At 43.4% G+C, this 18,592-nt stretch overlaps 1 protein-coding gene across 4 annotated transcripts in view; it reads right to left on the bottom strand.

Annotated features, from left to right (window-relative positions):
• Positions 1-18,592, bottom strand: part of asxl1 (ASXL transcriptional regulator 1) — a 109,912-nt gene that overhangs the window by 13,390 nt on the left and 77,930 nt on the right. For 3 of the 4 annotated variants that reach the window (XM_068048367.1, XM_068048364.1, XM_068048366.1), the window contains one exon: positions 10,032-10,198. In XM_068048367.1, the coding sequence (XP_067904468.1) occupies positions 10,032-10,198 (167 nt within the window). The remainder of the gene's footprint in view (positions 1-10,031; positions 10,199-18,592) is intronic. The other variant, XM_068048365.1, reaches the window with a different exon arrangement.

Below are 18,592 nucleotides of genomic sequence, written 5' to 3'. Positions count from 1 at the left end.
TGCTGTCAGACCTGCTGAGTATTTCCAGCATTGCTTGCTTTTAATTGCCCAACTGCTTATTTACCTCCCCTCCCCCACTGGAACAGCCTGCATGTGGACATTAAGCATAGGTACAATGAGTTGTGAAAGCATGTTGAAGCGCTGTTACTACACCATACTGCAACTTAAGTTTGGTGATGGACAAATTTGGGTAATTGACATTAACCTACCGTTTTAAGTTACCGTACATGAAAACAGATAAGCTGGTTTGACCAGGTAAATAGTTAAATCATCTAACACTGAAGTATCTGCATCAGACAGGGAAAACATCTGCTCAAGTAAACTGAGTTGTAGTGTGCAAGGCTCTCCATAATTGCGCACTCCTTTCCGTACGCAGTCTTTTTGTTACAGTTGCAGCCGAGCTACATCTCCCTCATGTTCATGTGTGTTTCTTACAAATTTAAAGAAATAACTGGGCATTCATGAGGAATGACTGGGCATTCATTGAGGAATATCTTGGTATTGTAAATACACAATAGTGTAGATTTAGAAAGCACATTCAACTAATACTAACGGTGCCAAAGGATCTAGGAAATGTGAAAGCAAATAATTGGTCTCCAAGAAAACAGAACATTTATTCAAATAACTAGAAGAACAGAAACCCCTTGTGGAGAAGAGGTGAATAAAAACCCCATTCACTTTAGATTTCACAATTAATACAATTCATGAAGTCGAAGCTTACATTTTGGCACAGATCACAGCGCCACCCACTGGTCTGTATATCACACCACCACCTCGAGCAACCATTTTACTCCCATTCACACAGATAGAATGATCCAGTGACCACCATTTAAAACAGCCAAGGACGTGGATGTGGATTGCTCAAACTAATTTACACCTAAACCACCAAATAATAACCAAAAGAAATCTCAAATTCTACATTAAGGGATGTTTTCTCAAGTTCAGGAGTTTAGCTTTTAAATATTCCCAAGAATACACTCAACCAAAATTAGGTTGGTGCTTCAAGCTTATGCCAGCCTTCATTTCATTGCTAGCATAGTCTTGTGCATGTAGAGTCTTTTGTATTCATCTTTTATCTACAAGAGAAACTCAATGCTTAAGTTAACCATTTTAAAATCAAAAGCAATGAGCGATTTTGTAATCAGTGTCCTATGTAATATGTAACTTGATGAAAAGAACTAGAATAAAAATTGATTTTTTTTGGTTCACATCAAATCTACCAGAAAATCTTTTTGATGTGCTCTCCGGCAAGGTATATATTAATTCTCTGAAAGTGCAGATAGCCTGTTTCCAAACCCATGCATAAGCAGTTCCAGCCAACTCTTAAGGGTATACACAAAGCAACCTAGATGGATTTCCACCCCCTGCACTATACCAAATGTTATTTTCCCTTTTTTCTACACAGAGAAACCCAGCCTCACATGGTGCGGCCAAGAATGATAATTCATCTAGAGAAATATTAAAAGGCAAGAATCTGGCTTCGCCACTTCATAAAGCAACATGTACAGCTGAACTGGATTAAATTTCCATTATGCTCATCAAAACCACAATAAGCAGATCACCAAACAGAACACAATTCAGAAGCAAAAATGGGAGTTCTACAAAAATTCACTATTGACATTTTTACATATTACACAGCCAATTCAAAGACTAACGTATAACATTAACATATCTTCTTAATCAAAGGTCTCTGAAGAACACTCAGTTGTTCACATCTGAAATAGCACTCATCTTTTATAAAATGTTCCCATTTCACACCATCTGTCTAACATTCAGAGAGAAACTGAAGATCTCATTAGAACACCACTTCAGCACTAGCCCTGCAATGCTTTCTCCTACTGGCTCCGCAAAAGTAAATCTCAATAGTTAACTGCAAAAAATTGTTAAACTGGAATGACAATGGCCTTTCACATTCAGAAAATATCTCCAGACATGTGCCTAACATTAAAATTTGGATAGTTTACACAAACTGAGTGAGCAGATTTAAAGCATCGGCATGTTACCTTTTACTTGGTTACCTCTACATGCAAATGTAATTCATTTGTTCAATCTCACTAAATACAAATGGACTATGAAGCCTACATCTCTCAGTACTAGAATCAGAGCACAGAAATTAGCTATTAAACCCATCCTGCCTGTGCCAATCTTTGAAAGAGTTATCCAACTAATTGTACTCTTGCCCCATAGAGCTGCAAATTTCTGGTTTTAATTGGATCACTGAAAATTTTTCAATGAGAAATGAACACCTTGTGATGCATTGGTCTGTACAGGATCTACCAGATGGCAAGGTAATACATTTTATTTTGTATACAAGTAAACAGAATGAATAAAGATCATTCAGATCTTCAACTTGACCTGTATGCAGATCATATACCCAAGTCTACCTCATCAGAAGCAGTTCTTATATTAGGTTAACGCACTGCCAATGTGAAGATGTCTTGCAGTAAGCAATTTCAACTAAAACTTGTACAGTTGGCAAAGAACATCCTGAAAGACCCAAAGCGGAAAAAAAAAGGTTTTCAGAGCCACAGCAAATCCAGCAACAGTGCAGCTCGCAAGCTAGATCAAAGTAGTATTGTGTAACTGTTCTAAAGTCAGTATAGAATAATTTCCTATCCATCCCTACACATACACCTTTCAACCCTGGCTAGTTGACCTGCAGAAAACACTTGCACATACATTTCAGCAGGAACTATTTGCCTCAGAAAATCTGATCAAATACCCCACAAAATGGTCAGGAACCAGGATACAGCAGGGAGTGTGACTGACTGGATTGCTTTACAGAGAGCTGACGTGGATTCAATGGGCCAAATGGTTTCCTTCTGTGCAATAATGACTATGACTCTAATCAGTCTGCCACAGAGTGTTAACATAGTTCCAAACATCCAATACTAAACAGGTTATTTTACAACCATCTTGACTACAGACACGTCACACAACACTGCCCTTCCCAAGTCACTTCTTTGTTATTAGACAACTAATAAGTGCAGTTTTTATCCCTCACTTTGCATACAGCAGTTAACAGGTGCTCATCGAAAAAGCAAAGTGAACAAAATAATATTTTGACTACATTGTACTGATTACAGAATGGACACACTTCATCAAATTGTGGCTGCTTCTCTCCAACTGAATAATGAAAGGGAATAAGCCCTGGATATGCAACTCCCGCTCACCAGGCTGTTTCCGCGCGGGCCTTCCCTTCGGCTCGGCTCCCGATCCCAGTGGCGGTGTATCATTGTGGGGGGGGACGATGGTGGGAGCTGGTGAGGTGTTTTGTTGCCTGCACCCCCTCCCCCCCCACCCCCCTCGCACCTCCTTCCCCTGCACCCCTCTCCCCTACCCCCTGCAGCCCCCTTCCCGGCTCCCCCTTCCCCTGTACCCCTCTCCCGTGCCCCCCCGCCCCTCACCCCTTCCCAGTTCCCCCTCGCACCGCACCCCTCCTCCTCGCACTCCCTTCCACCCCCCCACCTACCCGTGTAGGGGCCCTAACAACCCCACTGCCTTGTGGGCATCTCGGGAGAGACCAAGGCTAAGGGAGTAAACCCCAACAGAAAATCCGGAGCGGAACGCCGAAGATGGTCATGTGTCACCCTTGGCATGTTTCCGGCAGTTCCTGCAGCCATACCGGTACTAAACGTCGTGCTCTGCACTCCTTTGGACCCCACCAGGAAGGCCGAGAGGGGGGTTTTGACGCTTGGGCAACTCACAACCTCCATACATCCGCCCAGGCATGCGACATGGAGAGGTCACTCCATAGTTGCCTCAAAGCGAACAAATCAACACAGAAGGCAGCAATTACGGGTTATAAGTCCAGCTCAATTGGCGTAGAGATTGGGCGCCACGGGTTGCCTTTGTCGGTGGGAGAGGTCATCACATCTCACTGGACAGCTACCGCCTGCCTCAAACCGGGCAGCCCCCGGTCAGTAAGGTTCTGTCCCGCCACAGTCCAACTGCTTCAATGGGTGCTTGGAGCTCAGGGTCATTGCCCAACAAGTGGACTGCAACACCGCACCAAACAGCACGACCAAAAAAGGAAAGAAGGTACCAGCCCTTGGTTTTGCAAGCTGGAACGTCAGAACTATGTCCTGGCCTGTCTGAAGACCTTACACACGAACAATTCTCGGAAGACCGTCATCATTAACAACGAGCTCAACGTAGACATTGCAGCACTTCAGGAGACACGCCTCCCTGCGAGCGGATCTCTGAGAGAGCAAGACTACACCTTCTTCTGGCAGGGTAGGGATCCTGAAGAACCAAGACAGCATGGAATGGGATTCGCCATCAGAAACTCTGCTCAGCATGATAGAGCCACCCTCAAATGGCTCGGAACGCATACTGTCCATCCGTCTGTTCACCGCCTCTAGTCTAGTACAGCTACTCAGCATCTATGTTCAAACACTCTGCTCCCACCTGAAGCTAAAGACCAGTTCTACGAGGATCTCCATAATATCATTAGTAGCATCCCCAACGTCTGTTCCTGCAGGGGGAGTTTAATGCCAGGGTTGGGGTCGACCATGACTCATGGCCCTCCTGCCTTGGGCGCTATGGCACTGGTAGGATGAATGAGAATGGTCAGAGACTGCTTGGGTTATGTACCGATCATAACCTCTGCATCACCAACTCATTCTTTCACACTAAACCCAGTCACCAGGTTTCTTGGAGGCATCCAAGATCACGCTGTTGGCACCAGCTGGACCTCATCGTCACAAGGAGAGCCTCCTTAAACAGTGTTCAAATCACACGAAGCTTCCACAGTGCGGAGTGCGACACCGACGACTCCCTGGCGTGCAGCAAGGTTAGCCTCAAACCAAAGAAGCTGCATCACTTCAAGCAGAAGGGCCGCCTGCACATCAGCACTAGCAGAATTTCTCATCCACAGCTGTTACATAAGTTTCTAAATTCACTTGAAAAAACCCTTCAAAACACTCCCACAGGGGATGCAGAGACCAAGTGGGCCCACATCAGAGACGCCATCTATGACAAACTTGTGAAGCGGAATGCAGACTGGTTTCAATCTCACATTGAAGAGCTGGAACCTGTCAAAGCCACTAAGCGCATTGCATTGCTGAACTACAAGAAAGCCCCCAGCGAGTTAACATCCGTAGCACTTAAAGCAGCCAGAAGCACTGCACAAAGAACAGCCAGGCGCTGCGCAAGTGACTACTGGCAACACCTATGCAGTCATATTCAGCTGGCCTCGGACACCGGAAATATCAGGAATGTATGATGGCATTAAAAGGGCTTTTGGGCCAATCATGAAGATTGCCCCCCTCAAATCTAAAATCAGGGGACACAATCACTGACCACCGCAAGCAAATGGACCGCTGGGTGGAACACTACCTAGAACTGTACTCCAGGGAAAATGTTGTCACTGAGACCATCCTCAATGCAGCCCAGTCTCTGCCAGTCATGGATGAGCTGGACGTACAGCCAACAAAATTGGAACTCAGTGATGCCATTGATTCTCTAGCCAGCGGAAAAGCCCCTGGGAAGGACGGCATTACCCCTGAAATCATCAACAGTGCCAAGCCTGCTATACGTCCAGCACTGTACGAACTGCTTTGCCTGTGCTGGGACGAGGGAGCAGGACCAGAGGACATGCGCGATGCCAATATCATCACCCTCTATAAGAACAAGGGTGACCGCGGTGACTGCAACAACTACCGTGCAATCTCCCTGCTCAGCATAGTGGGGAAAGTCTTCGCTCGAGTCGCTTTCAACAGGCTCCGGAAGCTGGCTGAGCATGTCTACCCTGAGGCACAGTGTGGCTTTCGAGCAGAGAGATCCACCATTGACATGCTGTTCTCCCTTAAACAGCTGCAAGAGAAATGCCTAAAAACAACAGATGCCCCTCTACGTTGCTTTCATTGATCTCACCAAAGCCTTTGACCTCTTCAGCAGACGTGGTCTCTTCAGACTACTAGAAAATATTGGATGCCCACCAAAGCTACTAAGTATTATCACCTTATTCCATGACAAAATAATAGGCACAATTCAGCATAGCGGCACCTCATCAGACCCCTTTCCTATCCTGAGTGGCGTGAAACAGGGCTCGCACCTACACTGTTTGGGATCTTCTTCTCCCTGCTGCTCTCTCATGCGTTCAAGTCTTAAAAGGAATTTTCCTGCACACAAGATCAGGTGGCAGGTTGTTCAACCTTGCCCATCTAAGAGCGAAGACCAAAGTACGGGAAGTCCTCATCAGGGAACTCCTCTTTGCTGACTATGCTGCATTAACATCCCACACAGAAGTGCGTCTGCAGAGTCTGAACGACAGGATTGCGGCTGCCTGCAACGAATTTGGCCTTAAGAAAACGAACATCATGGGACAGGACGTCACAAATGCCCTATCCATAAATAACGGCGACCATGCTCTGGAAGTGGTTCAAGAGTTCACCTACCTAGGCTCAACTATCACCAGTAACCTGTCTCTCGATGCAGAAATCAACAAGCACATGGGAAAGGCTTCCACTGCTATGTCCAGACTGGCCAAGAGTGTGGGAAAATGGCGCACTGACACAGAACACAAAAGGCTGCGTGTATCAAGCCTGTGTCCTCAGTACCTTGCTCTACGGCAGCGAGGCCTGGACAATGTACGTCAGCCAAGAGCGACGTCTCATTCATTCCATCTTCGCTGCCTCCGGAGAATCCTTGGCAACAGGTGGCAGGACCGTATCTCCAACACAGAAGTCCTCGAGGCGGCCAACATCCCCAGCATATACACGCTACTAAGCCAGCGGCGCCTGAGATGGCTTGGCCATGTGAGCCGCATGGAAGATGGCAGGATCCCCAAGGACACATTGTCCAGCGAGCTAGTCACTGGTATCAGACCCACCGGCTGTCCTTGCCTCCAGTTTAAAAAGACGTCTGCAAACGCGACATGAAGTCCTGTGGCATTGATCACAAGTCGTGGGAGTCAGTTGCCAGCGATCGCCAGAGCTGGCGGGCAACCATAAAGACGGGGCTAAAGCGTGGCGAGTCGAAGAGACTTAGCAGTTGGCAGGAAAAAAAGTTAGAAGCGCAAGGAGAGAGCCAACTGCTTAACAGCCCTGTAAACCAATTTTATCTGCAGCACCTGTGGAAGAGTCTGCCACTCTAGAATTGACCTTTATAGCCACTCCAGGCGCTGCTTCACAAACCACTGACCACCTCCAGGCGCTCACCCATTGTCTCTCGAGACAAGGAGGCCAAAGAAGATGCAACTGTACGCTCACATACACAGCCTCCAAGTAAATGTAACAACAACTTGCATTTCCATAGCACCATTAATGTGGTAAAACATCCCACAGGTGTGTTACAAAACAAAGTGCCCAAGAGGCCAGAATTTGATGAGTACAGATATCGGAGTTGCTGAGCTGGAGGAGATAACAGTGAATAGTGGTGTCCCTCAAGGATCTGTGGTGGGGCCCCAACTATTCACTGTATTTATGAACAATTTAGATGCTGGGATAAAAAGCCACATATCCAAATTTGCCAATGGCACGAAGATAGGCAGCACTGTTAACAGTTAAATGGAAGTGTGACATTACAAAGAGATATTAATAGATTAAGTGAATGGTCAAAACTGTGGCAAATGGATTTCAATGCATTTAAGTGTCAGGTCATTCACTTTGGACCTAAAAAGTATAGAACATGGTAATCAGTAAATGGTGAAAAGTTAGCCTTTATAACTGGAAGGCTAGAATATAAAAATGAGGAAGTTTTGTTAACGCTGGTTAGATCACATCTGCAGTATTAAGTACAGTTCTGGGCACCACCCCTTCCAAAGGATATATGGATCTTGGAAAGAGTGCAGCATATGTTTACCAGGCTGTTACCAGGGTTTCAAGAGTTAGACTATAAGGGAAGATTATATAAAATTAGGAACAAAAACAGAAAATACACAGAACAGACCACATCTGTGGCAAGAGAAACAGAGTTAATGTTTCCGGTAGATGAATTTTCATCATTACTATATAAATTAGGGTTGCATTTCCAAAAATGTAGAAAGTTAAGGGGGGTAATTTCATTGAGGTTTTTAAGATTCCAAAAGACCTCGATAGGTTTCTCTCTATCTACCCTTTCTGCTGGTGGGGAGTCCAAGACAAGGGGACATAACTTTCAAACCAGAGACAGGCCATTCAGGAGAGAAAAATAAGTTAAGGAACACTTCTTCATGCAAAGCATGGATCTCATGCCCACAAAAGCAGTAGATGCTAGTTCAATTAATTTTAAATCGGAGATCAATAGATTTTTCTGCTAGCAAGGGTATTAAGGAATATCGAGCCAAGGTGCGTGGATTGAATTACAAAACAGATCAGCTGTGATCAAACTGAATGACAAAAGGTTGGAGGGGCTGAATGGCCTACAGTTCTTAATTTCCAAGAGTGCAGTCACAGGTTTCAGAGTTTTCACATCAGCTATATGATGGCTATCTGCCTTCATACAGTGAAAGTACTTACACAAAGAAGCTTGCAACATATCAACAGCCCAAATCCAGAGCCGTGTAACCAGGCTTGCTCATCACCAACTGTTAATCAGAGTCCTCACGGGTGTCTGCAACAAAGTAGTATGTCCAAATATGGACTAACATGCTGGATTCCTTCCTGCTTGCAAGTTTCCTCTTTTCCACAAAATCAACATAGGCTGGAAAAGAATCTCTCCCATTGTGTGCCTTGGTGTCGTGAGCCATGAAAGAGAACTGTTTGGACACATTTTATGCAAGCTTAACTTGCATTGAGATTGTGGGGCGATCAATGCAAAGCAAGACAAACCAAAGTGCCCTCCACTTCTCAGTACAGTCTAGAGGACAGTTTCTGTGCTGAAATTGTCACCCTCCAGGCAATGATATAAAATTTAAAAAAATTGGGACAGATGGCCCTTGTATATTCATCAATATATTCAACATCTCATCATATGCTATAATACTGCATAGCAAGTAGAAATCACTAGATTTGCAAGTGATTCTGCATACAAAACACCATCTTCAAAATGCAATGCCACAACTCTTTCAGCAATGCTCAGAACAGATATTTTCAATTGAAATTATTGATTGTCCAATTGACTAAAGAAACAATTAGACAGAATTCAGATTTCATATTAAGGGTGAAAAGCATCAATAACGATGAGGTCTTGAACTCTTATGGCGAAACACTACTCTATAAATAACAGCCAAATCTCAATAGTGATGGGCATTATACATTTAGCATGCTGAAACTTTCTACATAGCATATACAGCGAGTGCTGGAAATCAAAACTAGGTGATGAAGTAGCAAATTTTAGCACCTGACATCAAAGTACTAGAAAGTAGTCTATTATCTTGTGAATTTTGAAGTTTTTTTTCAGTTAAAGATAAGGAAGTACTCATCCACTAAACTATCAAGTTCCTATAGTGTTTAATACAAATTCATTTATGATTCAAATTTTTGTTGCTCTAATTTCCTGACCTGATTTTATTTATGCTGCTTAGTTCAAGTTACTGGATGATACAATTTAAGAGAAAATGTTACGGAATTAATTAGTAGACTATTATTTTACAAACAAAGCTAATTTCCATAAACAAAAACCATTAACAAACATGACTGGAATTGAGTAAATCTGAATTGGGATCAGAAACAAATGCTGGCTCCTGAAAATAAAATTCAAGACAAACAAAATACTACAGAAAACCAAAAATGCTAGAAACACTCAGCAGGTCAAGCAGCAGCTGTGAATAAAGAAAAGCAGATAGCTTTCAGGCCGATGATCTGACGAAAGCTCATCGATCTGAAACATTAATTCTGTTTGTTTCTCCACAAATAAAACTCAAGAACTCGTTATACCAAGGGCAGCAAGCAAGTCTCAACATACTGCATTCAGTCACAATCAACACAAATGGTTAGAGGCACTGCAAATGGCTACAAATTAGTTATCATCCAGAGTGAGGAAGGGCCAAGTATTGCAATTTCTCTCCCTTCTCTTTCCACCCATTACAATTTGCAACATCTTACTTTAGATAAAAGTGTATTAAACAAACAAACAGTCATGTTAAATATGCTCAGATCAGTTCCTACCTGCCTGTCCACCTCTGGCAGAAGAAACAGCAACTGCTGCTGAAAATGTAGTGGCAAAGAAGTGAAAGTCCGTGAGTTGATCAAAGCACGCAGATTTGTATTGACGAGAATTGATCCAGGTGTTTCAACATCAATCTCTTCCCCTCTGTTTCGCTTCATCTGTCCTGCTTGCAGAACACAAAACCATGCAACATATTACAAATGAGGGAAAAAAAGCTGCTAAAAAACAAACTGGCTATGGCATTTCCAAAATTTAGCTCCTAGAAGAATTCAATTTCATTTGATTTCAACCCTTTTCCCTTCATGAAATCAACCAAAACCAGGCAGTTTCCACCAATCCAACAGCCAGCTCCAAATGCCTCAGAATGAAAATAAAGAAAATTAGTGGAGCCAACCATTCTATGGATAAATCCATCAATCCTCTACCTGGCTGCAACAATGTTTCAAGTCAGTATGCTACAAGTTCTTAAAAATTTAAACTAAATTGGCAGGAGGGGTGGGCACCAGCATATAGAAGTAGAAAAGATGATGCATAAACGAGCGAGTGTGTTCAATTGTACAAGAGAATATAGTACCATATTAAATAGGATCAGACTAAGAAGGAGCGGGCGTGTGAGCGGATCTCTATACGAAGGATGTGAAAGGAGGGTGCAGGGGAGATTCAACAGGATGTTGCCTGAGCTGGAGTATTTTCGCTATGAAGAGAGACTGGATAGGCTAGGGTTGTTTTCCTTAGAGCAGAGAAGCCTGGGGGGGGGGGGGGAGAAACATGTTTGAGGTATACAAAATTATGAGGGGCATAGATAGGAAGAAACTTTTTCCCTTAGCAGAGGTGTCAATAAGCAGGGGGCATAGATTTAAGGTAAGGGGCAGGAGGTTTAGAGGGGATTTGAGGAAAGATTTTTTCACCCAGAGGGTGGTTGGAATCTGGAACACACTGCCTGAAGTGGTGGTAGAGGCAGGAACCCTCACAACATTTTAGTATTTAGATGAGCACTTGAAACACCATAGCATACAAGGCTATGGGCCAAGTGCTGGAAAATGGGATTAGAATAGATAGGACACAATGGGCACAACAGCATTAGCAAATCTCCCTACAAGGATATTAGTCCCAGTCCTGCTAAGATGCAACCCGTCCATCTTGTACAGGTCCCACCTGCCTCAGAACTGGTCCCACTGTCTCAGAAATCTGATGCCCTCCTTCCTACACCAGTTCTCCAGCCACATGTTCAATCGCTCAAATCTCCTATTCCTATGCTCACTCGCACGAATCCTGACATTATTGCTTTTGAGGTCCTGCTTTTTAATCTCCTTCCTAGCTCCCTAAAATCTGCTTTCAGGACCACATCCCCCTTCCTACCTTTTTCATTGGTGTCAATGTGGATCATGACCTCTGGCTGTTCACCCTCCCCCAGAAGAATGTTCTGTAACCGTTGTGACATCCTTGACCCTGGCACCGGGGAGGCAACACACCATCCTGGAGTCACTTCTACTGTCACAGAAACAGCTCTCTGTTCCCCTAACTAACAATTCCCCTAGTCATAGAGTCGTACTTTACAGAAACAGGCCTTTCGGCCCATTGTCTCCCTGCTGGCCATTCCATCAGCCTGTCCATGTCCTCTTGAAGTTTATCACTATCCTCGTCACAGTTCACAATACTTCCAAGTTTTGTGTCACCTGCAAATTTTGAAATTGTACACTGTACACCCAAGTCAACATCATTAATAAGTATCAAGAAAAACAGGGGTCTTAGTAATGACCCGAGAAACCACACTGTCAATCTTCCTCTAGGCCGAAACCAAATGTTCACCACTACTCCAGTTTCCTGTCACTCAGCGAACTGCGTGTCCACGCTGCCACTGTCCCTTTTACTCCATGGGATTTAGTTTAGCTGTCTGGAAAGCTAACATTTGTTATGGGCTAATTACCAGGACAGAAGCAAACTTTTGGTCATAATGAAAAAGTTGCACTTAAACTGGCTGGCCTCCCACCTTCTACGCCCTGAAAACTTGACGTTATCCAAAATTCTGATGCCCATATCCTAAACTGACACTATGCCCTGGTCACCCATCACCCCGTACTTATTAACCAACACTGGCTCCTGCTTAAATCAATGCTTTGATTTTAAGTATCTCATCCTGGTTTTCAAATCCCTCCATGGCTTCACCACGCCACACCACCCCCACAACAAAAAAAAAAAATTCAACATCTCCTCCAATCCCACAACACATACCAGCCCTCCTCTAATTTTGGCCTCTTGCGCATCCCTAGTTTTAAACATTCCACCATTGGTGACCATTCCTTCAGTTGCCTGGGCCCCCAAGGCCTGGAATTCCCTCTCAAAACCTTGACCATTCTCAACCTCGCTTTCCTCCTTAAAGATGTTCCTTAAAAGCTACCTGCTGAACCAAGCTTCGAGTCATCAGCCCTAATATCTCCATATGTGGCTCGGGGTCATAACTTGTTTTATAATACTCCTATGAAATGCCTTGAGGCACTTTATTGCCTTAAAGACGCTACAGAAATACAATTTGTTGTATTTATACTGCACCCTAAACATGGGAAAAAGTTCCATGATAAACCAAACAAAATTAACATGAACCAAAGGTGTGAGCAAAACTCAGAACACGATGTCTAAGGTTAGATGTGTTTCCACGATTGCATAGCATTTACTGAACAATCCTCTGTGTTAAGAATTACACTAATTTAATATCAGTCGAGTTCGCAATGTGGCTCACTTATGCTTGCAAGAAGCTATATATGTTCATATGCAGAGACCTGTATTATTTAATTAAACTGAAGCGTTGGGGACAATAGCTCCCTGGTGCATTCTCCAAGGCAATGCCTCGACCAGCGTCAACTTGCCAATCAGTACCCTTTTCTCAAGCAGTATACATTGTAGCTCCCTTTGAAATTTGGCATTCTTGTGTCTGCCCTGATAAGTACAAGACGAAAAACTTTGACAGCATGTCTCTTCTTTTCCAGCAGTATTCAAGTTCTGTACTACCAAGTTATGATTATTGTTTTAACGATCAGGGAAAATGGGGAGGGCATCCATAGCTCGAGCTCCGTGGATGACTAACGATAGAGATTAAAACAAAACAGAAAAAAGGCTTTATGAACCTGACATTTATCATAATTCAGAAAATAAGCTGAATACAAAAAGTTACAGGCAGAACTGAAAATAGAAATGAGGAGGAGCAAAAACTGAGAATAGATTAGCAGGTATCATAAGGGGGAATATAAAAGTGTTCTATGAAACATATCAATAGTAAAAGGGTAGTCAAAGGAAGGGTGGGGTTGATTAGGAACAAAAGGATCTCCATACCGAGACAGAGGTCTTGGCTGGCGTACTAACTTGAGTATTTTGCATGTCTGCATTAAAGAAAGTAGATGGGATAAATATAAATGAGCTACTTAAAAGGTTGGCCACGGTCCAAGCAGAAAAGTCACCCAGTCCAGATAGGCTGCAACCTGACTTCCTGTGGGAACTAAGGGTGGAAGTCTCGGAAGTTCTGGTCACACTATTTATTTATTTAGAGATACTGCACTGAAACAGGCCCTTCGGCCAGAGTCTGTGCCGACCATCAACCACCCATTTATACTAATTCTACACTAATCCCATATTCCTACCACATCCCCACCTTCCCTATATTCCCCTACCACCTACCTATACTAGGGGCAATTTATAATGGCCAATTTACCGATCAACCTGCAAGTCTTTGGCTGTGGGAGGAAACTGGAGCACCCTGCGAAAACCCACGCGGTTCACAGGGAGAACTTGCAAACTCCGCACAGGCAGTACCCAGAATTGAACCCAGGTCGCTGGAACTGTGAGGTTGCAGTGCTAACTACTGTGCCACCCTGTTCCAACCCTCCTTAGTTATGGGAGTGCTTTCAGGGCTGTAGGATTGCAAAGATGCAGTACAGCAACTCAAAGTCTCCTTTGACAGCACCTTCCAAGCCCGAGACCTCGATCACCAAGAAGGACAAGGGCAACAGACCCGTGGGAATACCATCACCTGCAATTCCCCTCCAAACCACATAACACCCTGACTTGGAACTATATCACTGTCCTGTCACTGTTGCTGGGCCAAAATCCTGGAGCTCCCTTCCGAGCAACATTGTGGGTGTACCCACACCACATGAACTTCAGTGGTTCAAGATGGCGGCTCACCATCTTCTCAAGGGCAGTTAAAGATAAATAAATGCTGGCCTTGCCAGCAACACTCATACCAGAAACAAATTTTTAAAAAGTTATACCTTATTCAAAGATGGTGAGGGACAAACCCAGAAACTACAGGCCAGGCAGCCTAATAACAGTGATGAGAAACTTTGAGACAATAATCTGGAACAAAATTATTTGGCACTTGGAAAAATATGGGTTCAAGAAATGAAAGGCAGCACAAGTTGAAGACAAATCAAGTTTGACGAACTTATTTGAGCTCTTTAATGAAGTAACAGGGAGGGTTGATGAGGATGCTGCAGTTGACATTGTGTACATGGGCATTAATGTACCACGTAAAAGACTTCAAACCGGGGAGGGAGGGAGGGAGGGGAGATAGATTTATATAGTAATGAGCTAGAAAGGGGATGGGGTGGGGTAGGGTCATGAGGCAGGGAAGATAACAGTATCTTGGAGCTGGAACAATTTATAAAATCAGGTAGCATGAACAGCAGGAATGGGAAACAAAAACAAGAAATGCTGGAATCACTCAGATTCCATTTTACATTTTTTACAATCTTTTTTTGCATTTATTTCATTTCATCTTAGTTTGTTCAGTTTGCTTACCCACTGTTTTTTTCAGGTTGTTTTTCTTCAGGTTTGCACTTGCTGCTGTTCAATATTCAGTATATCCTGAATGATTCCAGCATTTCTTGTTTTTGTTTCAGATTTCCAGCATCCGCAGTATTTTGCTTTTATTTTAGCAGGAATGGGAGTTGAGTGGTCAGCATTTTAGTGAGAATAGGGTGGAGAGCTGGAGTTGGGTTGGACAAGATGAGCTTAGAGAGGGCTCGAGGGAAATAAAGTAAACTCGAGAATGATGTGGGCTCAGAGCTCAGTGGACATGGGGATGGAACATGAGATAGAAGCAACTAAGTCTCAATCTTATTGACAAAAGCAGCCAATGAGCTTCAAGCATTTTTTGGAGGTGGGGGGGGGGGGGGGGGGGGGGGTGGCGGGCAGGGTGAAAACACAAGACATCTTCAAGAAAACAATTGGTAGTGGAGGAAAGTAACTAGGTGGTGAACTTTCCATTCCAGGATAATTCTGGAACAGTGAAAAGTTTTGGCAGAGGAGAGCACGGTTCAGTAGTGCTTGATGTAGTCCAGTCAGATCTGGCAATGAATCACTAAAGTAGTTGTGCGCAATAAATGTTCAAATGCAATCTCTGGACACGATCGATCAAAGATGACGGACTACACTAGGGGAACAGCCAGGGTGAAATTGAACAACTATTTTTACGGGCCAAAACATTAAAAAGTTGATCACTGAAGATTGAAAGCAGAAGTATTATGGCGAATGGGGAGCCAAAGGCTTTGAATTTCTTTGACCCAAGCAGACACAGATGAATGCGGGGTTGGAAGGTGACTGAGTGTCAGGGCAATCCTCAGATATGGCCTTGCATGTGACTGAGATGACAGGAAGAGAGACATCTCTGGAATAGTAAGGTCAATAGGGTGGCCATAAATGTGAAGATAGCTTACACGATGGGAGAGGTTGAGAGAGGACTGCAAACTCAGAAGAGTGTGTAAATTGAGCAGAAATAGGGGTTGAAATCATTGAGAATGAGCAGTCACAGTGCAGAGTCTGAGGGAAGGAAAAGAGTGCGGATATCCGAGCAACTCTGGGTAGGGCTTGGACAGATGGTAGTGAACAAGCAGTTCAAAAGAAAGGCAAAAAGGGTGGGGCAAGTTGAGGTGCTCAATGAGGATTTGCTGCTAGAGCAGTAGGCAGAACAGACAAAAGTTGAAATATGATGAGGGTCACAGTGTCACTGCAGCATTTTGGGCAGAGCAGTTGGTGGAAAGTGTAGTCTGGGGAATTGACTTCAGTAAGAGAAAGGCATCATTCTCCATAGCCAAGTTTCTATCAAGACCATAATGCCAATGCAATCATCTGCAACAAGATTGTCGACAGAAAGGGCCAAAATAACCAACGTTCTGAAGAAAGATGCGGAGAGGATTGGTAATTGATGATCTGCTGGCAGAGCCCAAGGTGTTAGGGGGCAGGAAGGTGGTGAGTAAAATTAATCCCCTGCAGCTCAGCAAAGTGGGGTCATCCAGAGAGAAGAATGGAGCAACTGGGGTTGCCACCTGTAACAAGTGGCTCTATGCACTCTTCAGAGAATGTTGAGGTGGGCATGAATGGAAATTAAAACAAAAATAAGGTGAGTGGGTGAGAATGTTGACATTTGTAGTGCATTTTATTCTATTTCCTTTCATTATTTATACATTGTTGCATTATAGATTAAATAAGATGTTTTTTTAAAAAAAAAGTAAATTTGCCCGACTCCACTCTGGCTTCAGCTCATCTGCTGCTGAAACCCTCATTCGTGCCTTTGTTACCTTGAGACTTGACTATTCCTGGCCAGCCTTCTATCTGCCCCCCAACCCCCATGTAAACTTGAGATCATCTAAAACTCTGCTGCCCGTGGCCTAACTCATACCAAGTCCCATTCATCCATCATCCTTTTGCTCGCTGCTACATTGCTTACCTGTGAGTCACCATTTGGATTTTAAAATTGTCATCCTTGTTTTCAAATCATGCCACAGCCTTGCCCCTCCTTAACTCTAACCCAATGCAGCCAGACAACCCTTCAAGATACCAGCACTCCTCAAATTCTGCTCCATTAACTGCTGTGCCTTCAGCTGCTAAGACCCTAAGCTCTGGAATACCCTCACTAAAAGGTCTCCTTCTCTACCTTCTTTTAAGAAGCTCCTTAAAACAGACTTCTTTGACCAAACTTTTGATCATAAAAACTAATAGGAACATGAGTAGGCCATTTAGCTCCACAAGCCTTCTCTGCGATTCAATAAAGTCATGGCTGATCATCTACTTCAGCTATACATTCCTGCACTACCCCCATATCCCTGGATTCCCTCAATATTAAAAAATTTATTGAACTTTCACTTCAATCTACTCAACAACTGAGCATCCACAGTCTGCTGAGGTAAAGAATTCCAAAGGTTCGCAACCCTTAGAGTGAAAAAATTCCTTACTTCAGTCCTGAATGGCCAACCCCTTATTCCGAGACCATGACTCCTAGTTTTCGACTCTCCAGCAAGGGGAAAATCCTCCCAGCATCTACCTGATCAAATCCTTAACAATTTTATGTTTCAATGAAATTCAAAGCCTTTGGCTCCCCATTCGCCATAATACTTCTGCTTTCAATCTTCAGTGATCAACTTTTTAATGTTTTGGCCCGTAAAAATAGTTGTTCAATTTCACCCTGGCTGTTCCCCTAGTGTAGTCCGTCATCTTTGACCGATCGTGTCCAGAGATTGCATTTGAACATTTATTGCGCACAACTACTTTAGTGATTCATTGCCAGATCTGACTGGACTACATCAAGCACTACTGAACCGTGCTCTCCTCTGCCAAAGCTTTTCACTGTTCCAGAATTATCCTGGAATGGAAAGTTCACCACCTAGTTACTTTCCTCCACTACCAATTGTTTTCTTGATGTCTTGTGTTTTCACTTCTCATTTGTCGAAATTCTAAGGAACATAGGCCCGGTCTAATCTATCTCTTCTCATAGGCCAGCCCATAAACCCATCCTCCACACTTAGTACAAACTTGGTTTGCCAGTCTATAAGATGATTAAAGATCCATGAATGCTATATAACTGTTGTTACTTGCACCTCTAATCTCGATTTATACGCTGCCCAACACTACAACTACTGTTAGGGGGCCTGTAAACTACTTCCACTATTATTGTTATCTGCCCCTTGGTTCTTAGCCCAACCCAAACTGATTCTACATCTTAACTTTCCAAGCTAAGATCTTTTCTCTCTACTGTCTTCATCCCAGCATTTATCAGGGCAACCCTTCCTTCTTTTTGCCTCTCCTAAAAGAAAACTAGTTAGGAATATTTAAATTCCAACCTTGGTCACTCTGCAACCATATCTCTAATGGCTATTAAATCAAACCCAATAATTTTGATTACAAAAGCAAAATACTGCAGATGCTGGAAACCGGAAATAAAAATAGAAAAAGCTGGAAATACTCAACATCCGTGGTCTGGCATGGTTAGCCTGAAACATCAAATCCGTTTCTCTTGCCATAGATGCTGCCAGGTGTTTCCAGCATTTTTTTTTTATTTGATTCCCAGCATCTGCAATATTTCGCCTTTATATAGACCTCAGGCATTGTTACCTTAGGAACACTATATAAATCTAAGTTGTTGAAATACATCAAACATTGTATTGAGTAAGCTGCAATTTACCTCAGTAACAAGAATTTCTACAGCATCCAATCCACTGAATATGCATATTTGCCACTACAAGGAGTCAACAATTAAAGGAAATCTTCCAAATGAAACAAACTCCATATTCAC

The sequence above is a fragment of the Heterodontus francisci genome, chromosome 16 (assembly GCF_036365525.1).
Source record: "Heterodontus francisci isolate sHetFra1 chromosome 16, sHetFra1.hap1, whole genome shotgun sequence".
Classification (NCBI taxonomy): Eukaryota; Metazoa; Chordata; class Chondrichthyes; order Heterodontiformes; family Heterodontidae; genus Heterodontus; species Heterodontus francisci.
This window is presented reverse-complemented; position numbering and strand designations above follow the sequence as displayed.